At 41.4% G+C, this 27,809-nt stretch overlaps 2 protein-coding genes across 2 annotated transcripts; one reads left to right on the top strand and one right to left on the bottom strand.

Annotated features, from left to right (window-relative positions):
- Positions 1–8,847: 8,847 nt before the first annotated feature.
- On the top strand, positions 8,848–18,730 carry gdf3 (growth differentiation factor 3). Its single transcript, XM_046342387.1, has 2 exons — positions 8,848–9,484; positions 17,802–18,730. Exons 1-2 carry the CDS (start codon positions 9,208–9,210, stop codon positions 18,662–18,664), a joined length of 1,140 nt encoding a protein of 379 aa, XP_046198343.1. The 5' UTR covers positions 8,848–9,207; the 3' UTR covers positions 18,665–18,730.
- A 6,272-nt stretch (positions 18,731–25,002) lies between these two features.
- On the bottom strand, positions 25,003–26,111 carry LOC124031297 (trace amine-associated receptor 6-like). The gene has a single exon (XM_046342374.1). The coding sequence runs from the start codon at positions 25,980–25,982 to the stop codon at positions 25,020–25,022; it is 963 nt and encodes a 320-aa protein (XP_046198330.1). The 5' UTR covers positions 25,983–26,111; the 3' UTR covers positions 25,003–25,019.
- Between the last annotated feature and the right edge of the window lie 1,698 nt (positions 26,112–27,809).

The following is a 27,809-nucleotide window of genomic DNA, read 5'->3' as shown; positions in this document are numbered from 1 at the left end:
TCTATGATTACATTTCTCTAAAACAGGTTATACGTGCACCACCAAGTCAGAACAGTAGGTGAAATTAAGAGGGGGAAAATAGACCAGATTATTAAGGTGAGGCACATGGCTAGTAACAGCTTACTACACAACATACACTTATTATTACTTTCTTAGCTACAGTACACATATCTCCCTGGCATATTCCATCATTTATGCAGCAGCGTACAATACATTTTTGGACTCACCTTGCTGTGCTGTGCTCACCTGGAACAGGAAGGTGAAGCGGCAGTCCTTCGTGGGCAAAGTTTGTCATCAGACTTTGTCATCAAAGTCTACCATTCTCTGGATTTATGGTGCTTTCAAGACAACTGGGAACTCTGGAGAAAAGACAACTAGCTTGAATCATGATGACGTAAGTGATCTTCAGGTTGTAGCTTGAGAAAGAGGCCAGAGTTCCCGACTGACAACTGTGCGTTGGATGACCGTTCAAAAGTATTTTCCCAGTCAGAGCTAGTTTTTTCCTGAATTCCAAGTTGTCTTGAACCCATTGAAGTCAGATTTCCCAGTTCCGAGTTAACACTTGTTTTGAGCATGGAGAAATTATACTGGATTGACAGCATGGCCAATGTTGAATGTTTATCGTTTTATCATTAGCTTGGAAAAGAGACCCTTAAACCTAGAATTGGTACCACACATCCACTCCACTGAATAGTGAACAGTTAACCACTGATTCCTTCTACACCACTAATTGTTGAATTTGTGATTTCCAACTTGTTGTGTAATGTTTATGTCCAATGGCCGATGAGCACCGATACGGCTTTATTAACTCAATGATTTTCAATTTCTTTGTACATTGTTTTCAAACTGATAGGTGACATGTATTAATGCCAAAATAACAAAAAATGTGGGGCTCAGAGCCCCCACCTGCCCTGAGTGACGGGTTGCCACTGCTGACTATTTGTGGTAATATTTTCTCTCTTCCTCTCCCTTCTCAACACGTCTTCATTGTCTGAATTTGAATGTATTTGACACTTATTTAGTGCATTTAAAAAATACAATTTCAAAACTCAAAAATGCTATTTGGAGAACAACAAAAACAGGCCAAAATTACCCATTTTCACCATGGCTGCTGTAGCTTCATTCACTTCAGTGCACTTACAAAATGTCCAGTGTCGAATTACTTTAATAAGTAACAGAGTTAGTATCTAAAATAATATATAAATAAATATATGCCATTTAGCAGACGCTTTTATCCAAAGCGACTTACAGTCATGTTATGGGTGGTCCCGGGGATCAAACCCACTACCCTGGCATTACAAGCGCCATGCTCTACCAACTGAGCTACAGAAGGTGTGGCCACCAGCTGCATTAAGTACAGAGTAAAGTGTTCCCTTTTTTTTATTGGGTAAATATTACAGTTATTTTGTCAAACAACGCGTGCGTTACTTTAACTCATATCTTTACCGTGCACTTGTTTCAATGACGAGATCTCAACAAGTTTCCTCATTCAATTCTCGAGTGAGCGGAGAAAGACTGTTTGGAGAAAAGTAATGAAAGCTGCTGTCCATAGAAATGTACAGAGAGTGCGCACCTCTGATGTTTGCAATTCACTCCTGTGATAGGAAAGCCCATATAGAGGGTTTTCCAGTCCAGTGGCAAGTGTGCCCTCCTATACATTTTTTTGTAGATTAGTTTCGATGTTTATTTAGTCACATGCACAGGGTCGCTGAAGTAGTTGCAGTGAAATTCTTAAATTACCTTTTTAGGGCCCTTGTCCCCTGGCGGGACAACTTCCAGGGGGGAACGCAAATCAAATATATAATCATAAAATTATGGATATTAAACATTTAGGTACATATAAGTGTCTTATATCGGTTAAAAGCTTAAATTCTTGTTAATCTAACTGCACTGTCCGATTTACAGTAGCCATGCGATTGTTTGAGGACAGCACCCCAGATCAAAATATTTTTACACCGGCAAAGGTTTCATAAATTCACAAATGGAGATGAACTATTCACTTACTTTTTTGAAAATCTTCTACACCTGCATTGCTTGCTGTTTGGGGGTTTTAGGCTGGGTTTTGGTACAGCACTTTGAGATATCAGCTGATGTAAGAAGGGCTATATAAATACATTTGATTTGATTTGATTTGATTAATGTCAAGATCCTCAGAGATGAATTTGGTATTTGATATTGCTAATGAAATTGGATTGGACAGCACATCTAAAATATTGATTGCCATTGGCTCCCTGATCCCAATTTGGAAAACCTGGCATCATCACAGTGGAAAGAAGCACCTCTAGTGTCCCTATAAATATGTCACATTACATCTGGAGACAGTTAATGACAAGATCCTCAGAGATAAATTTGGATAGAGATATCAGAAATACAATTGTTTACGTTCTGTCGTAATGATAGAAACTCAAGAAAAGCGGGCATAATTGAGGTAGGCTAACTTGAATGTAACTTTTGTAGATTTTAGGCAAATGCTCTTTATCTGTGAGATAGGTCCTCATTAGCATATCTTGTCTATGCAGTCTCGCACCTAGGTGTCGATAGAAACCATCCGGGATGCCAATCAATCAGCGCCAATGATCAATCACACATGGGCACGCAGGGACTTTTAAATTCACAAGCAAATGTGGGACAGACAGAGAAAGAATATAAGCTTGTCTTACCCTGTTTGTAAAACAATTAAGTAACATCTAAATGTAATTGTGAACTGTATAGCCTGAAAACATGGTTAAAACTATCCTTTTGATAAAATGGATGGGCCTGTATGAATTTGAGTGGTTCGGCAACATTTCTAAAGCCACATCCCTCGGCTGTTTTCCTAAAAAGGTGGCAGATTTCCCCTTTAAGATCAGTGGATGACAGAGGGAATGTCTGTTTTTCTTTAAACAAAATATTAAATGAGTCATCGTGCTACATGGGCCTACACAATCCACACTGGAACTGGTTTGATATTTTACAGATTTTGTTTTTTTGTAAAACAATTACATCTGCAGTTCCTTCACTCCTGTTGGTTGAGAGCCAGAATTGACCAATGACAAAGGAAACAAGGGGGACAACGTCAGAGAGAATTTGGTTTGTTTATGCAGCTATTGACTGTGACCTTCCAAATACTGTCAATTGAAACCTAGGTCCTACTTCAAGAGTGTAGACCTAATGTCCTTTTTTTTGTCCTCTGCAGTTAGGCTGGTGTCAAGCTGGAGCGGCAGCTGCCAAGGCTGTGTGGAGAAATACATGTTCTTCAACATGTCTGTGCTGCAGCCCGTGGAGCAGCTCTCTCTGGCGCTGCTGGAAATCAAGTTCCAGTGGGACATGTTCCGCACACCAAGGTTCCTCCTGGGCCCACAGGCACTTAGCGTGTCCCCGTACAAGGTCCTGCATGTGACCCTGAGGGGAGCGAGCCACGAGGCCCACCACAGGCTGGTGCTGTCCCAGTCGGTGCAGCTAGAACCAGAGTGTTATGCAGGTGAGTGAGGACCCAAAAGCGACTTAACAGAAACAGAGTTTATTAATGTCCAAACAGGGAAAACATAAATCCTCAATCTTTACAGGAGATGTCCAAACATGGAAAACATAAATCCTCTAGTAGTAGAGGAGAATTGCAGGACTAGCGGCAACAGACTGCAGGTCCCTTCGGGTAGGCGCGGGCCGTAGAGGACAGAGACACCTGCTCACACGCAGCATCTGATGAAGAGGCAGAACACGACAGGACGGAACAAGGGCAAAGCAAACAAGAATCCGACAAGGACAGAAGCAGAAACAGAGAGAGAAATAGAGACTTAATCAGAGGCAAAAGAGGGGACAGGTGTGAGAGAGTAAACGAGGTCGTTAGGAGAATGAGGAACAGCTGGGAGCAGGAATGGAACGATAGAGAGGGAGAGAGATAGAGAGAGAGAAAGAAACCTAATACGACCAGCAGGGGGAAACGAAGAGAAGAGAAAGCACAGGGACAAGACATGACAATACATGACACAGAGGCCAGAAGGAATCAGTGACAGTGGCTAACTGCCAGCATTGGAAGGCAATCACTAGCCTGCTATTCTGTGGAGTGGATGTGTGGTCCCAAATCTGGGATTAAGTTTAAAGTTCCAAGTTTAAAATGATAAACATTCAACATTGGCCACGCTGTCAATGAAGAATGATTTGTGCCGCGCTCAAAACAATTAACTCAGAAATGCGAAAACTTGACTTCAGTGAGTTCAAGATAACTTGAAGTCGGGAATAAACTAGCTATGTCTGGGAAAATACGATTTGAACAGTCATCCAACTCAGAATTGTAAATCCGGTCTCTGAAGATCAATGACGTCATCATGATTCAACCTTGTTTTTTTCCGAGCTCCCATTTGTTTTGAAAGCACCATAAATCCAGAGAATGACAGACTGATGACAAAATTTGCTCATGAAGGACAGCCGCGCTATCTTCCTGTTCAAGTGAGCACAGCACAACAAGGTGAGTTCAAAAATGTATTGTATGCCGCTGCATAAAGGATGTAATATACTAAGGAGATATGTATACTGTAGCTAAGAAAGTAATACTAAGTGTATGTTGTGTAGTAAGACGTTAGTAGCTCATGTGCCTCACCCTAATCATTTGGTCTATTTTCCCATCTTAATTTCAACTACTGTTCTGACTTGGTGGTGCACATGTAGCCTGTAATCATTGAATACTGTAAGAGCTTTCATTGTCTGCTTATATGCCCCCTTTATTTATCCTACGGTTCTGACTTGGTGTACAGGGAGAACACTGTAAGAACGGCCCATGTTCTGAATTATGTCGCTTTACATATCAAAAGTGCTGAACAAATAGTTATATAGACTACGTCCTTCCTAGCACGCTCATTAATGTCTTAATTGAAATTACGGATTGCCTCTTATCCGCTTGTCGTCCCCTTATATCATAGTTTGTTCATCTCAATTGTCATTAGAAACCATATTTGTTCAAGCAAGTCAGTCATATTAGCTATGTTTTTTTTAAAGGCAGTAAATGAGGCTGAATGAACTGTTTCGCTGCCAGACAAGGCTCCGCTGATAGCCAGGTGTAGCAGTGGAAAAATGTTGGGACAGCTTTATGTAGGCCGTTTGTGGGCACCGTTTGTCACTTTTATAGTGCAATTAATGTATTGTTTAGTGTTGTGGTTTTGCTGGCATGCATCCAACTTGTATTTATTTTTTATTTCCAACCAAGATTTTCATGCTAAAATCAACACTGGTCTCTTCTCAGTTTGGCAGAGGCACACTTTTCACTTTAAACCCGAAAGTTCAGATTTTAAATTAATTTTATAAAAGAGACTTACGTATCTGTCATATACAGATGTAGGATCTTCATTTGATCACTCTTTCATTGCTGATAATTTTCCTTCCCAGCAGGAAATGCATACTTGTAGTGTATTCAAGGAGCTTAAGTTTGTAATTTACACTTTAAAATGTAAGGATTTGCCCTACTAAAAAAATGTCCATTAATTGTAATCCACATAAATCATATGTCTTGTTGCTGCATGATTATTTTCCTGCTGTAGAAAACTGGCTCAAATTAAGATCCTACATTTGTAAAGTCAAGTTATCCCTGTCACAGATTTTGGATTACCCTGCCATCCTCTGGCCACTGCACATACTGAAAGCAATCCCCCCCCTCTCTATTTCACTGCAGTAAACAAAACCAATTAGTACATTTACATTACATTTAAGTCATTTAGCAGACGCTCTTATCCAGAGCGACTTACAAATTGGTGCATTCACCTTATGACATCCAGTGGAACAGTCACTTTACAATAGTGCATCTAAATCTTAAAGGGGGGAGGGAATACTTATATAATAATAATTAGTCTCTTTACTCCAGCATTTTTTGGATTTGAGATCAACATTTTCATATCAGGAAACATTATAGAATGTCACCTTTTATTGAAAATGAAATATTAAGTATTCACACCCCTGAGTCAATACTTAGAATCACTTTTGGCAGTGTTTACAGCTGTGAGTCCTTCTGGGTAAGTCTTTAAGAGATTTGCACACATGGAGTGTACAATATTTGCACATGATTCTTTCAAGTCTTATCATATAACTTTAAATAGATTTAAGGCAAAACTGTAACAAGGCCACTCAGGAACATTCAATGTCATCTTGGTAAGCAACTCCAGTGTATATTTGGCCTTGTGTATTAGGTTATTGTCCTGCTGAAAGGTTAATTTGTCTCCCAGTGTCTGTTGGAAAGCAGACAACCAGGTTTCCACAGGGATTTTTCCTGTGTATAGATCTATTCTTATCCTGGAAAACTCCCTATTCCTTGCCGATGACAAGCCTACCCATAATATGATGCATCCACCACCATGCATCACCAATCACTGAAATTTGGGCACAACATTTTTTTTTCCACCTTTATTTAACTAGGTAGGCAAGTTGAGAACAAGTTCTCCTTTACAATTGCGACCTGGCCAAGATAAAGTAAAGCAGTTCGACAGATACAACGACACAGAGTTACACATGGAGTAAAACAAACATACAGTCAATAATACAGTAGAAAAATAAGTCTATATACGATGTGAGCAAATGAGGTGAGATAATGGAGGTAAAGGCAAAAAAAAGGCCATGGTGGCAAAGTAAATACAATATAGCAAGTAAAACACTGGAATTGTAGTTTTGCAATGGAAGAATGTGCAAAGTAGAAATAGAAATAATGGGGTGTAAAGGAGCAAAATACATGAATAAATAAAATACAGTAGGGAAAGAGGTAGTTGTTGGGCTAGATTATAGGTGGGCTATGTACAGGTGCAGTAATCTGGGTGCTGCTCTGACAGTTGGTGCTTAATTTGAGAGAAAAACGTTTTTTTTTGTGCTTATGGAAAAATGTTTAGATCTTTTATTTCAGCTCATGAAACATGGGACCAATACTTTACATGTTGCGTTTATATTCTTTGTTCAGTACAATATATAAATATTTCAAGTAACTAATCCTAAAACTGCACATACCTTATTAGCTATACAATTAGCCATTACACATGGACTCAGAACCGGGATTAAAAACTATAATTGAACACATACAGATGGATCTGTTAGCAGAAAATGTATTTTATTAATTAAGGTAAACAAATACATTTACAGAACTTCTTTTGTTGTTGCATTTTTACAGCAACTTTCCTGCAATTGTACACATAATATATCTGAGTGAGAGTGACTAACAAAATCATGGGGGCCCACTGGTGGTCAGGGCCCGTGGGCACATTCCCGGTCAATAATTTGACCGTGATTACTTCAAGTTTAGTTTAGATAGCTAGCTAGACTAAGTTACCAATCTAAACGTGTTTTACTGACATGGGCTAATTGAGTGTCTGTCAGTAAGTGACATATAGCAAGAGGAAAACTGCTGATGCACAATCATGTTTCTAAATTGCATCCTTTTCATTTTACTATTTTACTTGCATCCTTTTCATTTTACCTCTGAACAGTAATTTGAGACCCTGACCGAGTCCCTAAATGTATATTAAAACAAAATCACCACCTTCCGGAGACACCTGAAACCCCACCTCTTTAAGGAATACCTAGGATAGGATAAGTAATCCCTCTCACCCCACCCCCCCTAAGTTTTAGATGCACTATTGTTAAGTGACTGTCCCACTGGATGTCATAAGGTGAATGCACCAATTTGTAAGTCGCTCTGGATAAGAGCGTCTGCTAAATGACTTAAATGTAAATGTAATATATAAATAAAATAAAAATACTCATATATAGCTATGGCCCTGCTGGAGATAACATATCCATCACTGTTGCTAATATTTCACACATGTGTGTCCAGAGGGTAGTGAGGTCTGCACAACGCATCACCGGGGGCAAACTACCTGCCCTCCAGGACACCTACACCACCCGATGTTACAGGAAGGCCATAAAGATCATCAAGGACATCAACCACCCGAACCACTGCCTGTTCACCCCGCTATCATCCAGAAGGCGAGGTCAGTACAGGTGCATCAAAGCTGGGACCGAGAGACTGAAAAACAGCTTCTACCTCAAGGCCATCAGACTGTTAAACAGCCACCACTAACATTGAGTGGCTGCTGCCAACACACTGTCATTGACACTGACCCAACTCCAGCCACTTTAATAATGGGAATTGATGGGAAATGATGTAAATATATCACTAGCCACTTTAAACAATGCTACCTTATATAATGTTACTTACCCTACATTATTCATCTCATATGCATACGTATATACTGTACTCTACATCACCGACTGCATCCTTATGTTATACATGTATCACTAGCCACTTTAACTATACCACTTTGTTTACTTTGTCTACACACTCATCTCATATGTATATACTGTACTCGATACCATCTACTGTATGCTGCTCTGTACCATCACTCATTCATATATCCTTATGTACATATTCTTTATCCCCTTACACTGTGTATAAGACAGTAGTTTTGGAATTGTTAGTTAGATTACTTGTTGGTTATCACTGCATTGTCGGAACTAGAAGCACAAGCATTTCGCTACACTCGCATTAACATCTGCTAACCATGTGTATGTGACAAATAACATTTGATTTGATTTATAGGAGGTTAAATAACGCATCTCTGTTGATAATAAGTGGTTTGTTTGGTCTATGACCAGTTTCTGTCTGACCCAGAGGAGGCAGCCATTGCCATGGCCCTTGTTAACTGATCCAGGAAATCATCATCAATGAACCAGTGATATTGCTAATGAAATTGGATTGGACAGCACATCTAAAATATTGATTGCCATTGGCTCCCTGATCCCAATTTGGAAAACCTGGCATCATCACAGTGGAAAGAAGCACCTCTAGTGTCCCTATAAATATGTCACATTACATCTGGAGACAGTTAATGACAAGATCCTCAGAGATAAATTTGGATAGAGATAGCAGAAATACAATTGTTTACGTTCTGTCGTAATGATAGAAACTCAAGAAAAGCGGGCATAATTGAGGTTGGCTAACTTGAATGTAACTTTTGTAGATTTTAGGCAAATGCGCTTTATCTGTGAGATAGGTCCTCATTAGCATATCTTGTCTATGCAGTCTCGCACCTAGGTGTCGATAGAAACCATCCGGGATGCCAATCAATCAGCGGCAATGATCAATCACACATTGGCACGCAGGGACTTTTAAATTCACAAGCAGACATAGAAAGAAAAGCTAAACACACGCTGTAGTTTAGGCTAGTTTGTTTGTAGCAAAGCCTAGGTCAAACGTGAAGAATGGAGACTTTGGTTCTTTTAGCCCTAGCTATTTTATCCATTAGTGCGTCTGCTTTAGGAAATGGAGAAGAGTTGAAGACTCAGGAGCGCTTGTTTTTAAACTCGTTGGGCCTCTCCGCTCGGCCAAAACCGTCAGCACACCGCCGCGTTCCCTCGGTGTTGTGGAGGATGTTCAAACGTACCAGCACCCGGGAGAACGACACCCACGGAAGAGACCCGTGCATGGTGTCTGAGTATGGAGTTCGCGGAAACATTGTTCGATTTGTGCAGGACCAAGGTGAGCTTTATTCCTATGTCTCTCCTTCCATAATGCGGCTCCCCCATAGCACTTTGTTCTGTGTGGGTAAATGGGTCACTCTGCGATTTACGTTCATTTTTATTTATTTAATATAACTGATACATAATGCCCCATGCGTTTAATTCAACGGTTGTACCCTCTAAAAACCAAAAATATAAACGTGTCCTACCCTGTTTTGTAAAACAATTAAGTAACCATTTAAATGTAATTGAACTGTATAGCCTGAAAACATGGTTAAAACTATCCGTTTGATATAATGGATGGGCCCTCATGGCGTCTGTATGAATTTGAGTGGTGAAAGTGACGCGGTAAACTCCTTATTGTTGGGAAGGCAGATTGCCCCTTCAGTGGATGAGAGGGAATGTCGGGTTTGAAAATTATTATCAGAATTACAATGCGAGATCAATTCATTGTTGAGTTACATAGCTATACACAATCCATTTTCGAACATGTTTGTTATTTAGGAATACCTTCACTCACGTTGTTTTGGAGCCAAAATTAACCATCGAGGTAAAGACAGTTTCCATGTGGAATATTCGACGGATTTTCGCCTGTAGTTTTCCTTACGTTCACCAACCGCAGTTAGGTACCGTCAACGTAGTGACAAATCAAATATTTCAATAACTCTGTAACCATTACTCTTAACTTTAAAAACTGGGTGTAGCTGACCCGATGGCATAGACACATTGCACATTTTGTGATTTATTGACATTTTTGAATTGTAGGGTTAGTAGTTCATTGGTCATGTGACCTAGTGACTTCAAACAAGGTTCAGAATATCCACTGACAACCCTTCTATATTGCACACCGTTTAGTTTGTCCAATTTCATCTCGCATGATTTTCCATGAATTTTTCAAACTTCATGGAACTTTCAATAGCTCATTGGTCATGTGACCTACTGACTCCAAACAAGGTTCAGAATGTCCACTCAGTGCCCCTACAACATTGCACACCCTTTAGTTTGTCCATTTTTCATCTCGCATGATTTAACATGAACTTTTCTACATTTAAAATGTCAATTAGCTACCGACTTCAAACATGGTGCAGAATGTACATTGACTACCCTTATATATTGCCACTCTTGTTTGTGTACTGTAAAATCAGGTGGTGCAACATAGATTTTTCATAGTTTTAAATTTCAACAGCTCCTTGGTCATGTCCATTACACACCTAAGAAGCGTGCAGTGGATAGACACCCATATTGCATAACCTCGAGTCATGTCTCTTCTATATTGTTGTACATTAATATTAGTTTGACAATTAGGGGGTTCAGTCCAGTGTTTACCCTTTAATTTAATATTTATCTATATAATAATTGGTAGTTATAAGAACATATGTTCCCTGTTTTTTTTTTTTTTTTAATTTTCCGCAGTATTTAACAGCGGTACACAATAGGAGAGAGACTCCTTTTGTCTCCTTTTTTAGATCTCCTTTTGTCGCTAATATCAACCATAAAGGGCAAAGTACGAGAGTCATGCTATTACTTGTCCAATGCAGGGATGGAGAGGGAGCTAGTGAGGTGGGTTTGCTGGTCAGTACATATACTGAACAGGGATGGAGAGGGAGCTAGTGAGGTGGGTTTGCTGGTCAGTACATATACTGAACAGGGATGGAGAGGGAGCTAGTGAGGTGGGTTTGCTGGTCAGTACATATACTGAACAGGGATGGAGAGGGAGCTAGTGAGGTGGGTTTGCTGGTCAGTACATATACTGAACAGGGATGGAGAGGGAGCTAGTGAGGTGGGTTTGCTGGTCAGTACATATACTGAACAGGGATGGAGAGGGAGCTAGTGAGGTGGGTTTGCTGGTCAGTACATATACTGAACAGGGATGGAGAGGGAGCTAGTGAGGTGGGTTTGCTGGTCAGTACATATACTGAACAGGGATGGAGAGGGAGCTAGTGAGGTGGGTTTGCTGGTCAGTACATATACTGAACAGGGATGGAGAGGGAGCTAGTGAGGTGGGTTTGCTGGTCAGTACATATACTGAACAGGGATGGAGAGGGAGCTAGTGAGGTGGGTTTGCTGGTCAGTACATATACTGAACAGGGATGGAGAGGGAGCTAGTGAGGTGGGTTTGCTGGTCAGTACATATACTGAACAGGGATGGAGAGGGAGCTAGTGAGGTGGGTTTGCTGGTCAGTACATATACTGAACAGGGATGGAGAGGGAGCTAGTGAGGTGGGTTTGCTGGTCAGTACATATACTGAACAGGGATGGAGAGGGAGCTAGTGAGGTGGGTTTGCTGGTCAGTACATATACTGAACAGGGATGGAGAGGGAGCTAGTGAGGTGGGTTTGCTGGTCAGTACATATACTGAACAGGGATGGAGAGGGAGCTAGTGAGGTGGGTTTGCTGGTCAGTACATATACTGAACATGTAACCACAGTAATGGTGGCCAGTAAATCAATGAATAAAACATGTAATATTGACAAATTAAACAGAAATTGTAGACCTTTAATCTTTTCCAACATGTCAACAGACACTTTCAAATAAGTCTGAAACATTTCAGTGTTAACTTCCTCTTTATCCCTGGTGGATGTACATTAGTGTTAACTTCCTCTTTGTCCCTGGTGGATGTACATTACACAGTGTTAACTTCCTCTTTATCCCTGGTGGATGTACATTACACAGTGTTAACTTCCTCCTTATCCCTGGTGGATGTACATTACACAGTGTTAACTTCCTCTTTATCCCTGGTGGATGTACATTACACAGTGTTAACTTCCTCTTTATCCCTGGTGGATGTACATTACACAGTGTTAACTTCCTCTTTATCCCTGGTGGATGTACATTACACAGTGTTAACTTCCTCTTTATCCCTGGTGGATGTACATTATACAGTGTTAACTTCCTCTTTATCCCTGGTGGATGTACATTATACAGTGTTAACTTCCTCTTTATCCCTGGTGGATGTACATTACACAGTGTTAACTTCCTCTTTATCCCTGGTGGATGTACATTACACAGTGTTAACTTCCTCTTTATCCCTGGTGGATGTACATTACACAGTGTTAACTTCCTCTTTATCCCTGGTGGATGTACATTACACAGTGTTAACTTCCTCTTTATCCCTGGTGGATGTACATTACACAGTGTTAACTTCCTCCTTATCCCTGGTGGATGTACATTACACAGTGTTAACTTCCTCTTTATCCCTGGTGGATGTACATTACACAGTGTTAACTTCCTCTTTATCCCTGGTGGATGTACATTATACAGTGTTAACTTCCTCTTTATCCCTGGTGGATGTACATGTCAGAGCCTCTTCAGTGTGGATGGGGTACAGCAGACATCTTCAACAACAGACTGCACTTCCTGTTTGTGTTCTTTACTCTGAACTCTTTCGTCTTCATTACAGCACATGGGAACCACCGTTGGCAAAACATTAAATCTAAAACAAAACAAAGCGTAACACGTTATAAATGATATCAAATATCAATTGCAGGATGACGAATTAGCCATCCATTGTGTTACATCATAAATTGTCTTACATGCCGTCACTGTTGTCAAAAGATGATAAATAAAGTTACCAACCTGGTCAGTCTTTGGGCCACAGGTGAAGGTGTCCTGCTGCATGGTGGGAGTTATTTCCCCTCCTTTCCACTTTATGTCCAACCAGTCGTCTTTACCATGGCAGGATCTTCTCATTTTGAAGTATTCCCTTTTTTTAAATGTAAACATAATGGAATTCTGGTTAGCTAATGAATACACAAGACACATTTGTATGCTGGTTTCCTTTATCACTATAATTTAGTAATAGAGGTAATTTTAATTTATGCCCCATTCTACACACACACACACACACAGCCTAAATTATAGGCACTGACCCATTTACAGGACAATGATAAAAGTAGCATATATGATCCAACCCTATCAGATTGACTAAATGTAGAGCGCTTGTAGACTTTAAGAAAAAAAATATTGGATTGGAGATGCTTAATGAGTCTTGAAGGAGATTTTAGTCTAACCAGACACCTAGAGAGTTGTCCACATATTCTAAGTGCGGGCAGCGATCGGTTGAAGAGCATGCATTTAGTTTTACTTGCATTTGAGAGCAGTTTGAGGCCACGGAAGGAGAGTTGTATGGCATTGATATATACAGAGAAGAGTCGGTCCGAGAATTGAACCCTGTGGCACCCCCATAGACTGCCAGAGGTCCGGACAACAGGCCCTCCGATTTGACACACTGAACTCTATCTGAGAAGTAGTTGGTGAACCAGACGAGGCAATCATTTGAGAAACCAAGGCTGTTGAGTCTGCCAATAAGAATGCAGTGATTTACAGAGTCGGATGCCTTGGCCAGGTCGATGAATACGGCTGCACAGTGTTGTCTTTTGTCGATGGCGATTATGATATCGTTTATGACCTTGAGCGTGGCTGAGGTGCAACGATGATCAACTCGGAAAACCAGATTGCATAGAGAAGGTACGGTGGGATTCGAAATGGTCAGTGATCTGTTTGTTAACTTGGCTTTCGAAGACCCTAGAAAGGCAGGGTAGGCTAGATATAGGTCTGTAGCAGTTTGGTTCTAGAGTGACTCCCCCTTTGAGGAGGGGGATGGCTGCGGCAGCTTTCCAATCTATGGGAATCTCAGACTATACGAAAGAGGTTGAACAGGCTAGTAATAGTGGTTGCAACAATTGCGGTGGATCATTTTAGAAAGATGTTCCAGATTGTCTAGCCCAGCTGCTTTGTTGGGGTCCAGATGTGCAGCCGTTCAGAACATCAGTCATCTGGATTTGGGTGAAGGCGAAAGGGGAGAGGCTTTGGCAAGTTGCTGTTGGGGGTGCAGAGCTGTTGACCGGGGTAGGAGTAGCCAGGTGGAGACAAATGGTTATTGAAATTCTCCATAATCGTAGATTTATTGGTGGTGAGTGTTTCCTAGTCTCAGTGCAGTGGGCAGCTGGGAGGAGGTGCTCTTATTCTCCATGGACTTTACAGTGTTTCCTAGTCTCAGTGCAGTGGTCAGCTGGGATGAGATGCTCTTATTCTCCATGGATTTTAGTGTCCCAGAACATTTTAGAGTTTGTGCTACAGGATGTAAATTTCTGTTTGAGAAAGCTTGTCTTTCCTTTCTTATCTGCCTATGTAAATTCGTTCCAAACTTCCCTGAACAGTTGCTTATCGCGGGGGCTATTCGATGCTAATGCAGAACGCCACAGGATGATTTTGTGCTGGTCAAGGGCAGACAGGTCTGGAGTGAACCACGGGCTATATCTGTTCCTGGTTCTACATTTTATGAATGGGGAATGCTTATTTGAGATGATGAGGAAAGCACTTTTAAAGAATAACCAGTCATCCTCTACTGACGGAATGAGGTCAGTATCTTTCCCAGATACCAGGGTCAGGTCGACTAGAAAGGCCTGCTCGCTGAAGTGTTTTAGGGAGCGTTTGACAGTGATGAGGGGTGGTCGTTTGACTGCGGACCCATTACTGACGCAGACAATGAGGCAGGGATCGCTGAGATCCTGGTTGAAGACAGCAGAGGTGTATTTAGAGGGCAAGTTGGTCAGGATGATATATGAGGGTGCCCGAGTTCATGGATTTGGAGTTGTTCCTTGATGATTTGTGTGAGATTGAGGGCATCTAGTTTAGATTGTAGAACGACCGGGTCGTTAAGCATATCCCAGTTTAGGTCACCTAACAGTACAAACTCTGAAGATAAATGGGGGGGCAATTAATCCACATGGTGTGCAGCTGGGAGCTGAGGGGGGTCTGTAACAAACAGTGAGAGACTTATATCTGTCTCTGCAGTAGATTGGGCACAGACCTGGATAACATGACAGAACTCTGCAGGCTGTCTCTGCAGTAGATTGGGCACAGACCTGGATAACATGACAGAACTCTGCAGGCTGTCTCTGCAGTAGATTGCACAGAGAACTCTGCAGGCTGTCTCTGCAGTAGATTGGGCACAGACCTGGATAACATGACAGAACTCTGCAGGCTGTCTCTGCAGTAGATTGCAACTCCACCCCCTTTGGTAGTTCTGTCTTGGCGGAAAATGTATACACATACATAGTCATTTTTCAGCTATGATTTTTACCACTCAGAATCCAGAATGGATATGACAATGGGGCACAGGATGGAATGCATGGGGCACAGGATGGAATGCATGGGGCACAGGATGGAATGCATGGGGCACAGGATGGAATGCATGGGGCACAGGATGGAATGCATGGGGCACAGGATGGAATGCATGGGGCACAGGATGGAATGCATGGGGCACAGGATGGAATGCATGGGGCACAGGATGGAATGCATGGGGCACAGGATGGAATGCATGGGGCACAGGATGGAATGCATGGGGCACAGGATGGAATGCATGGGGCACAGGATGGAATGCATGGGGCACAGGATGGAATGCATGGGGCACAGGATGGAATGCATGGGGCACAGGATGGAATGCATGGGGCACAGGATGGAATGCATGGGGCACAGGATGGAATACACCCTTACAACAATCTACTTTTTGATCTTCCTGACCTTTTATCTGGTAAACTGCCGCTGTGTGTCAAGAAAAGGGACCCAATTAGGGGTTTGTGTACTCCAATCGATGAACGCCTGTGTCCCCGTTCACAGGGGCATGAGAGACTAGTCCGTGGTAGAACTGAGTTGGCACTTTATTGGCCCAAAGACCCACGAGGTTGAGGTTACTCATGGACAGTAATCAGTAAAAAAAAAATTGGATTGAACCATTGTCCTCTAACTGTCCAACAATAGGATCCAAAGTGTTATGAAATATTTGCTCCCATAAATAAAGGAGGATGTCTCCTCATACCTCTGGCACATTAGTCATACTGACAGACTGTGCACCACAGAGCCAATCAGGAGAGAATACATACAGGTCAACGGTGCCAATTGAATGTCAAGAGGTGTGTCTGTGCCTTTCAGATTACTCTCTCTATACAGAGAACCCCTGTGGTTCAAGTCAAGAGCTACCCTTCCCCTTTCAGTCTGCTCTGCGCATGTATGAAAGTGACAAGAGCCAGCAGCCAAGAGTTTTTCACAGTATTTCATAAATTATTACACTTATGAATGTATGTATTAGATCCAGTACAATGGAATAACTAAGATTTGACTGTAGCGTGTTCCGATTCCTCCTTCTCTTTCTGTCCAGCAGGGTCAACCAAAAACACTTGGCCTGATGGTTCATGCAGATACTGAGGAAGCAATATAGACATGTATTGATTCATTAAATGATTTTACAATGAAAGGACCCATATCACAACACTCATACCTCTTCACAAAAAATGTACCTAAATCAATTTTGGAAAAAGGAAAAATAATTTTTCCAGTTAGAAATAGTAGGCAATGCATCATAACTACTTTCATCAGAAAAACAAACCCTCAAATGCACTATTGCATTTTGTAAGTTGTCTGCAGGTGAATGCACTCAAATATCAGGTTATGTAAACTGTGTTCTAATACTCAACATAGAAGGATTTGTCTTAATGTACAGTATATGAAAGTGATGCTATGAAAAAGATTCTTTCACGTTATCAAGCTCACTGGGACTGACAAATCACTGCCTATTACTGTGATTAAAAAGAGAATATGAAACATTGTTTTTCATGAGGCCTACCTGTGCGCCTTCCTTAAGGCACTTCTGTTTGAACACCTGTCCTTGATCCACATACAGCCATTTGCAGATCTTTCAGTGTCCATGTGAAAGATCGTTATTGCGAGGCTGCAACATTTGTTAACGTAAAAAATAATATTTTTTAACACATGTAAAATGAAGGCCTGCGAAACTTACAGATTTAAGCATGAGATGAAAGTAGACCGCGTGTGCGACATGAAGGTATAGCCAGTGGACATTCTGAACCTTTGTGGTCAGTAGGTCACATGACTAAGGAGCAATTGAAATTTGAATGTAAAAGAAGTTTGTACTTTGTCGACGCTCCCTAACTAATTCAACTAGGAATACAAAATGCTGCTCACATTTCCACATGTTTATTAGCTGTGGAAAGTGAATTAATGTCCAAATCGTGAAAATAAGACATGTGCGATGTTTCCAACATCATGACACTTATTTGGAGTCTGTGGCTCAAATGGTATGAAAGCGAGGCTTGAAAGTGTGAAGATCCGTCAAATATCCAACTTGAAACTGTCTACCTCGGTAAATTAACCAATGAAAAATAAACGACAGGGACAAAGTATGAGAATTTGCTTTGTTTATTGGCTATAGCCTTAACAATGCTAATACAGTTGTCATTTGAAACCTAGGTCCTACTTCTAGACCGTAGACCTAATGTGTTGTTTTTTTTGTGTGTTTTTTTTTTTGTCCTCTGCAGGTAGGCTGGTGTCAGGCTGGAGTGGCAGCTGCCAAGGCTGTGTGGAGAAATACATGTTCTTCAACATGTCTGTGCTGCAGCCCGTGGAGCAGCTCTCTTTGGCGCAGCTGGAAATCAAGTTCCAGTGGGACATGTTCCGCACACCAAGGTTCCTCCTGAGCCCACAGGCGCTCAGCGTGTCCCTGTACAAGGTGTTGCGTGCGACCCTGAGGGGAGCGAGCCACGAGGCCCACCGCAGGCTGGTGCTGTCCCAGTCGGTGCAGCTGCAACCAGAGGCCGGATCCCTCACCTTGGACCTCACAGCGCTGGCACAGAACTGGCGTAGACCGGGTCATAACTACGGCCTGGTGCTGGAGCTGCAGTTACACCCCGTCCACACCCAGGCGACGGACATCTTCACGTCCCAGAACCTGGTGAACGCCGTGCCGTTAGGGCCGACCGTAACCCTCCCAGAGTTCCATGCCTCCCTGGTGGTTGTATCCCTGAATCCACTCCAGTGCCGCTCTCGGCAGAAGAGGAGCGCCGTCTACCTGCCGGTTACACCCAGCAACGTGTGTAAGCCGCGCCGCCTCTACATTGAATTCAAGGATGTGGGCTGGCAGGATTGGATCATCGCTCCGCAGGGCTACCTTGCCAACTACTGCCACGGAGAGTGCCCGTTCCCACTGAGCGAGAGCCTGAACGGCACTAACCATGCCATCCTGCAAACTCTGGTGCACTCCCTGGACCCCCACGGCACACCCCAGCCCTGCTGCGTACCCATCCGCCTGTCACCTGTATCCATGCTCTACTACGACAACAACGACAACGTAGTCCTACGTCATTACCAGGACATGGTGGTGGATGAGTGTGGCTGCAGATGAATTGTAGAGAAGTTTGAATTGTTGTTTTTAACATTTTTACCCGTAATAAAACTCTTATTCATTTGATTCTACTGTTATGAAAAGGCTTTGGTATTATTCTGACAGATGATCTCTTTTCAGTTTGGCAGAGGCACATTTTCACCAAACACAAAGTTCAGATATAAATTGACTTTATAGAGGAGACCTACTTCCGTCATATACTGATGTAGGATCTTAATTTGATCACGCTTTTGTTGCTGAGCAGGTAATGCAATCTTGTGCATTCACGGTTTACAAAGGCTTCTAAAATTTAATTTCCACATTTTTTCATTAGCAAATCAAGTCTATCAACCCCAACAATTTATTTTCTTATTTATCTACGTAATTCATGTCCTGTTTATTATTATTATGATTACTGTTGCTGCATCTTCTCCCGAGTCCGTAGGGGAGTTGCAGCGATGGAACAATACTAAAACTACCAATTGGGAACAAAAGTGGAAAAAGTACAATGAAATAAAATGTCTCTTGACTCAAGCTCAAGTCCAAAATGCTAGTTTAACATTCTCATATGAGGCAATGGTATAGAAAATCTTTTTTTTTTTATGTGTGTATGTTTTAAGTACGTATGTCTTACCATTTTAAAAAGGAATACACTTTATGAATCAAGTAAAGTTCTCCTCAATTTTAAGTTTGTCTTATGATACCATCATACAATAGACAATCTAGCGTTTCATATTTGCAAATCTTTCTAAAACAGAAAATGGGACACAATTCAATGGATATCAATCAACGAAGAGGTAAGAATATGTTGAATATGTTGAAGACGATCTGTACTGGATGCAGATGACTGAACTGCTCACTTTTCTGTCTGTTTTGCAGGTATACAGACAAGGCGTTACAAAGGTATGTTATGCAGATTACATTTCCCATCCTCTACCTCTTCAATGAATATCCCATAGGCTATGAGGTAAACTCCCAGCAGAGCCCAAAGTCCAATGGGTATATCCTGTGGCGTGTTGATGTTAATGTGTTGACTATTTAAAAATGGTGAATGCCCTCAATGGGGCTGCCCATGACAAAACAGGCCTCCCCATCAAAATCCATCCTTAAGCTGGAGATGTATGCTATTTTTGCACAGGCTGCATTTCAATTCACCGTCTTGCTACAGTGTTTTTTGTCAGACCAGGAGACATTCCGAAAATCTGCATTTTCATGACAATGTCTGTAGCGCCTCTATGCTTCACGGGCCTTGTCTGAAGTTGGGGAAAACTTCTGTCTGTAGCAACCGAACGGTTTGGACGACAAAAACTAATATGACCACACCGTCGCCTCTCACAAACTCCTACATGTTGGTTGTTTTGTGTGATGCCCTCAAGACTCAAGAAACTCGCCTCAAGTTTAACCCGTACCAGTTTTTAAAAATGAAGTATGGAAATACTTTAGTGCCAACAAACAGGCCAAAAACAAAAGGAAGTATCTGTTTTTACCATGTATAGAGTACGTTGGGAAAGTATTCAGACCCCTTTTACCTTTTCCACATGTTACATTACAGCTTTATTCTAAAATGGATTTTATGAAATAGCTAAATGATACATAGTATGAACATCTGAAAACAATTCCATGTCTCAGTTTATAATCTTTGTAGGGTTCATCCTAGAACCCTCTATGTAGAGTTCCACCAGCCTTATTACCCTTAATTGGTTCTGATAGCTTTGGAGCAGGTTCTCAGACTGGGTCTAATGTTCACCTTCCAACAGAACAATGACCCAAGATGCACAGCCAAGACAACGAGTCTCAATGTTTTTGTGACCCGGATTTAAACCCGATCGAAGATTTCTGGAGAGACCTGAAAATAACTGTGAAGCGACTCTCCCCAGCCAAACTGCAGCAGAGAAGACTGGGCCAAACTCTGCAAATATAGGGGTCGCAAGCTGGTAGCGTCATACCCTGGAATCACTGGCAAATGTGCTTCAACGTACTGAGTAAAGGATCTGAATTCACCCCAGCCACGCCCTGTTCACCCCGCTGTCATGGTCAGTACAGGTGCATCAACGCTGGCACTCAAGGCCCTCAGACTGTTAAATAGCCAGCACAAGCAGACTACCACCCAGTTATACAACCCTACACCTTAGAGTATGCTGCCCTATGTACATAGACATGGAATCCCTGGTCACTTTAATAATGGAACACTAGTCAATTTAATGTTTACATACTGCTTTAGTTTTTTAAAATGTAATTAATTTTACCTTTATTTAACCAGGCAAGTCAGTTAAGAACAAATTCTTATTTTCAATGACGGCCTAGGAACAGTGGGTTAACGGCCTGTTCAGGGGCAGAACGACAGATTTGTACCTTGTCAGCTCAGGGGTTTGAACTTGCAACTTTCCGGTTACTAGTCCAACGCTCTAACCACTAGGCTACCCTGCCGCCCCATATTGCCATATGTATTTTCTCAATACCACTCAGACATTGCTTATCAAAATATTTATATTTTTTAATTAAATTATTTTACTTTTGTGTGTGTGTATTATTGTTAGGTACTACTGAACTGTTGGAACAAAAGGATTTCACTACACCAGCAATAACATCTGCTGAATATTTGTATGTGACCAATAAAATATGATTTTGATTTGATAGTATATTAAAGGTAGTAACCCTTTAAATGTAATGTTCAGTTAAATGATGTATTTAGATATTGGTTCCATTACCCTGTAAGCAGTCTATAAACTGCTCATAGTCTGTGTCACACTGACATTGCTCATCCATATATTCATATATTCTTAATTCCAGTCCTTTACTTGGGTTTGTGTGTATTAGGTATTTGTTGTGAGATTGTTAGATATTGCTGAACTGTCTGAACTAGGTGCATAAATCTCTCACATCTCCAATAACATCGAATAAACAATGTTTTTGACAAGTTCATTTTTTTTTTTTTTTTCTGAGTCACTGCAATCAGTCACTGCCAACAAACAAGGATGTTATCATTTTCAAACACGTTACTTCCTTCAGCACACTCCTACAACAGTGTGACTGTTTTGGAATAAAATGTTCAAAATATTTCCTTTAACATCCTCTGTGTGTTGTGCTTATTGTTTAACCATTGGTATGTTCTAGGTCATTTTGAGAATTTAAGGAGCATCAGGTACTGTTGGAATGTCTACCAATAGCATGTCCATCTTTATGTGATACATTTTAATGCTCAAAACATTTATAAAAAATAGTCTTCACTTTAGATTAGGGAAAAACTACTTTACTGAGTATTAAATGGTTAAAATACATTTATTTCACATCTTTGGAATGATCTTATGAAGCATTATGTACTATAAAAGTTGTTTATAATTATGTGAATTACTAGTTTATTTAAATATCAGATTAATGACATAAATTATGAATAAACAATTTATTTACTGATCCATTAAGTTATTTAATGTGAAACGAACTCTTTATATTCATTCAGAGTTAACCTCATCTGAGAGAGCTGCTCTGGTGTGACCCCTGACCTGGCAGCAGAGATGTAGTGAAAGTAGTGGTATTGTTCATACTGTCACGGCTCCTCCTCTGCAGTGCAGGGGCGGTTCCTCCTGCAGGCAGAGGAGGGTCGTTAGTGATTGGAGTCTGGCAAAAACCAAAAGAGATCGGACCCCTCCCCCAGTAACCGGCCCAGATCCAGAGCCACATCTATGGGCTCGAGGACTAACTATTGACTGAGGAGTGGTATGAACAGCTCTACCAAACTGACGCCCCAACGGAAGAAGACTTATTGGCATCAGTACTGAGGGACTTAACATTGGACTGAGTCCTACATAATTCTGAGTATACTGCAAGAGAAGCACAATGAGATAAAATTAATTGAACTCCCAAGCGCCCCCCCCCCAACCCCCAAAAAATACCCCTATGATTTGAACATCATAGAGAATCATCTGGTAAGGTAAATTACTTTTTACTATACTCTGTTTGTATTGACTATTTTTGACATCAAGGCACGAGCACAGTTTTGAGTTTTGACTGGTAATCTTAAGAATTGTGTTGTGCACTGGAAGCTCACACCACTTATAAGAGTAAGAGGACAAGGTTGTGTAAGAGAGAACTTCACCCCTCAACAGAGCGAGGCCTAGAGAACTCTTGGGAGCACCGGTTCCATCTTTGGTGTGCGAGGGACAATTGCAGTTTGGCAAGATTGAAAAAGCCCAGGAAGCCGTAAGCCTCGTAGTAGCCAAGGGTCAACAAAAAAAGTCACTTTTCTAAGCAGCAGGCAGTGAAAAGTGTAACCTATGAAATTTGGAATACATAAGAGATTAAAGTATTGTAGACAGCAGAGGTTGCTGATATTACTCTTATAAAGACCAGTTTCGTGAAGGACCAAGGTTGAAGGTACATATATGGTTATTTGCTTTGATTAAGAGTTTGTAGAAAGTGTTTAAGCTGATTATATTTGCAATAGTTTCTGGCATAGTATAGCGCATTCAGGATTGATTGAGCATTATTGTTGTATTGAGAAACTGTAGAACCATTGAATTGTAATAATGTGTATAAGACAAAAAACAGAGTTAAAGCTTGAAACTTTGAAAACTAGGCCAGATTAACGATCTGGAGAGAAAACGCCTTTGACTCTCTCACTGAACAGAAAGTGACCCTGGTTGTAGGTTAAAGTAATTGCACTAATGAATATTTCATTGTGTGGACAATAATATATTTTTAGGAGAGTCAAAACATATACCAATACTAGTTTCCAAGTGACTACTAGCTGACGAGCATAATAACCATACAGAAGATTAGTTATTAGGTATTGATATATACGAGAAAAAGACTCAAGGTAAGGGTGTATAGGAAGAATCTATAAACTTAGAATACTAAGAAGAGTACATTTATCCAAGGCCCCATACTAGACCGGGAGATAAAGGGATTGACAACGTGAACGAAGGATCAAACCCAACTCACGCGAAGGGCCATTACGAATAAATAGAAGGGTTGGTAGGGCCGCACGGCTAGGCCCTTGTTACACCGAAGTGACTAAAATCCTAAAGTACTCTGCCCAGCCAGAGGACGGGATAGAGGCTTTTGCTACAGGCGAAGTCAGCACAGTGACAAGTCACCTGGGCTCAGGGTATTTAAACTGCTTTACTAACCACTCTTGTCTCTCTCTCTGCTCCTCCAGGTGTGATCCTGTTTTGTTTGTTATGTTGTAGTTTTGCTTAGTTTTCACTCAGTCATTCACACACACAGATTCACCCATCCCTGCACTTTACATACACCTTACATTATGATATTTTCACACCTCATTCCTTTTCTTTGTTTAAAGTTCATAGTTTTGTTTACAATAAAGAACCTTTTTGATTGGCTCATACCTGTTCGTGTCCCCTCATTTTTGCCACAGGCTATGAGCCGGCCTGTGACAATACCCAGTATGTTGAGGTTGAAGTGTCTGCTGTGGTCTCCTCTGTTGTGTTGAATAATTCATGTATATACCGTAGTAGTTATTTATAAACGTCAGAATACCTAGCTGAATAACATTTTGCAAATGTGGCCTTAATATTAAATGGTGAGCAAACTAAATTCCTTGTTCATTTGAACTTTACTGCACTTGATGAAGACGTTGTGTCCCAATTGAGCCACTAGAGGGAGATGTTAAACAACAAATAGAAAGACTCATGACGTCCTCAGAATGTTGTATAAGAACACTTGCATACTATTTATCATTAACATGGAACAACCACAGCCTTAGGTATTTGGAGTACACAATCCACAATGACAACAATGTTTTTTTATATACACGTTATTACAATTCAATGGTTCTACAGTTTCTCAATACAACAATAATGCTCAATCAATCCTGAATGCGCTATACTATGCCAGAAACTATTGCAAATATAATCAGCTTAAACACTCATGGAAGGTGGTGATTGACTCCGCTGTCCTGGCGTCGTGTGGAACAAACTCCCTCACGACGCCAGGACAGCGGAGTCAATCACCACCTTCCGGAGACACCTGAAACCCCACCTCTTTAAGGAATACCTAGGATAGGATAAAGTAATCCTTCTCACCCCCCCCCTTAAAAGATTTAGATGCACTATTGTAAAGTGGCTGTTCCACTGGATGTCATAAGGTGAATGCACCAATTTGTAAGTCGCTCTGGATAAGAGCGTCTGCTAAATTACTTAAATGTAATGATGTAATGTCTTTTATAAAACAAGCTTATACATTCTTATAACTTTTCCAAGTCATTCCATTCCAGTCCAGACAATCATTCTGTATCAACACCACTTGTATCTATGACGACAACACTGAGATGTTATGTCAGTGTATTGTAACATGAAATAATTACGACAATTGTAGAACAAACCTATGTTTGCCGAACTAGGAAATCATATTATAGGAACTATAAACGTGTTATCTTCAAAGTTAAAATAAGTTTAGCTGTCACTTTGAACCATGGATAAAAGAAAGCATAAATTATTGGATTAATTAAGGAATTAACAAATGCCAGATAACTAGTGAAATATGATATTAAATGATCACCTGTAACAGAAAAAACAAAGTAAATAAATAGAGATGGAATCCAAGAAAGGAGATAGGTGAAAACAACAATAGCGAGAGTTTTTGCTGCTTTTCTCTCAGACTTATTTGCTTGTACAGTTTGAACACCAGACTCACTGTTGGTCTCTTTTGAAAATACCTTTCTGGCCTGTGATCTGGCCACCACAAAGATGTTCAAATAAAGTGTTATAATAATAGAGCACGGGACAACCATTATAAAAACAACGGAAATTATATTAACCCATGTTATTCCTTCAACAACAACACATTCTGTTAAACACCTACTGGGTGTCTGTACATTTACAAAGTTTTGTATAACAACAGCATCGTATATGATACAACAAGACCAGGTAATGGATATACAACAGATAGTTCCTGTTATTGTTATTTTAGAGTGGTACAATAAGGGATCACACACAGCAACATAGCGGTCAATAGATATCAAGACCAAATTGCCCAGAGATAAAGAAGTACATAAAAAAGTAATGAAGAATTGAAACACACAGAAATATTCTCCAAAACCCCAGCATGATTCCATTGTTGTTAAAGTCGCTACTGGTATCACAATCAGTCCCACCAGGAGATCTGACGCAGCCAGAGAGAGGATGAGCAGGTTGGTTGGAGTGTGGAGCTGCTTGAAGTGAGAGATGGAGATGATCACCAGTAGATTCAAAAATACTGTAACTGCCGAAATCAATGAGAAGAAGACGTACAGTGTTATGTAGATAGATGTCGATAGCAAAGCCTTTCTGCAAGAAGAGTTTCTGCCCTGAAAACAGTATTGAACATCATCATGTTTCTCCATTTGTAATAAAGTGTCAAAATGCTGAGGTCCTGCTGCTCCTGCTTGGTCCTGTGTGTGACCCTGTCAGGTCCGCCTTCTGACAAACTCTGTGCTCTGCCTCTCTATTTATCCCTGAGCTACTGACAGAAACTCCCCTCACCAGCGTCTCTACACACACACACACACACACACACACACACACACACACACACACACACACACACACACACACACACACACACACACACACACACACACACACACACACACACACACACACACACACACACACACACACACACACACACACACACACACACACGAACACATGAACACATGAACAAACGGTTGGATAAACAAATAATTCATGAAAGCATGATGTAATGTGATACGGGATTGGATGTTGCTGTGCCCAGCTGGCCTGTCATTCAGCCTGACTGATAGTTAGAGATGAGAGAAAATATACATGTATTAAATACATTTTAAGTAAAAAAATAACAGTAACAAATAATTAGAGCAGTAAAATAACAATATCGAGGCACAGAGTCAATGTGGAGGCTATATACAGGGGTCACCGGTACAGAGTCAATGTGGAGGCTATATACAGGGGGTACCGGTACAGAGTCAATGTGGAGGCTATATACAGGGGTTACTGGTACAGAGTCAATGTGGAGGCTATATAGAGGGTGTACCGGTACAGAGTCAATGTGGAGGCTATATACAGGGGGTACTGGTACAGAGTCAATGTGGAGGCTATATACAGGGGGCACCGGTACAGAGTCAATGTGGAGGCTATATACAGGGGTACCGGTACAGAGTCAATGTGGAGGCTATATACAGGGTGTACTGGTACAGAGTCAATGTGGAGGCTATATACAGGGGTTACCGGTACAGAGTCAATGTGGAGGCTATATACAGAGGGTACCGGTACAGAGTCAATGTGGAGGCTATATACAGGGGTTACCGGTACAGAGTCAATGTGGAGGCTATATACAGGGGGTACCGGTACAGAGTCAATGTGGAGGCTATATACAGGGGTTACCGGTACAGAGTCAATGTGGAGGCTATATACAGGGTGTTCCGGTACAGAGTCAATGTGGAGGCTATATACAGGGGTTACTGGTACAGAGTCAATGTGGAGGCTATATACAGGGGATACCGGTACAGAGTCAAAGTGGAAGCTATATACATGGGGTACCGGTACAGAGTCAATGTGGAGGCTATATACAGTGGGTAACCAGTACAGAGTCAATGTGGAGGCTATATACAGGGGTTACCGGTACAGAGTCAATGTGGAGGCTATATACAGGGGTTACTGGTACAGAGTCAATGTGGAGGCTATATACAGGGGATACCGGTACAGAGTCAATGTGGAGGCTATATACATGGGGTACCGGTACAGAGTCAATGTGGAGGCTATATACAGGGTGTAACGGTACAGAGTCAATGTGGAGGCTATATACAGGGGTTACCGGTACAGAGTCAATGTGGAGGCTATATACAGGGGGTACCGGTACAGAGTCAATGTGGAGGCTATATACAGGGGGTACCGGTACAGAGTCAATGTGGAGGCTATATACAGGGGGTACCGGTACAGAGTCAATGTGTAGGCTATATATAGGGTGTACTGGTACAGAGTCAATGTGGAGGCTATATACAGGGTGTACCGGTACAGAGTCAATGTGGAGGCTATATACAGGGTGTACCGGTACAGAGTCAATGTGGAGGCGATATACAGGGGTACAGGGGTAATATCTCTCCGTCGCTGAGATATTTGTGGGCGATACTCGGCCTTGTCTCAGACAGAGTCAATGTGGAGGCTATATACAGGGGTTTCCGGTACAGAGT

This window comes from Oncorhynchus gorbuscha, linkage group LG01 (assembly GCF_021184085.1).
Source record: "Oncorhynchus gorbuscha isolate QuinsamMale2020 ecotype Even-year linkage group LG01, OgorEven_v1.0, whole genome shotgun sequence".
Lineage (NCBI taxonomy): Eukaryota > Metazoa > Chordata > Actinopteri > Salmoniformes > Salmonidae > Oncorhynchus > Oncorhynchus gorbuscha.
The sequence above is the reverse complement of the archived record's forward strand: the minus strand, read 5'-3'. Positions and strand labels throughout refer to the sequence as shown.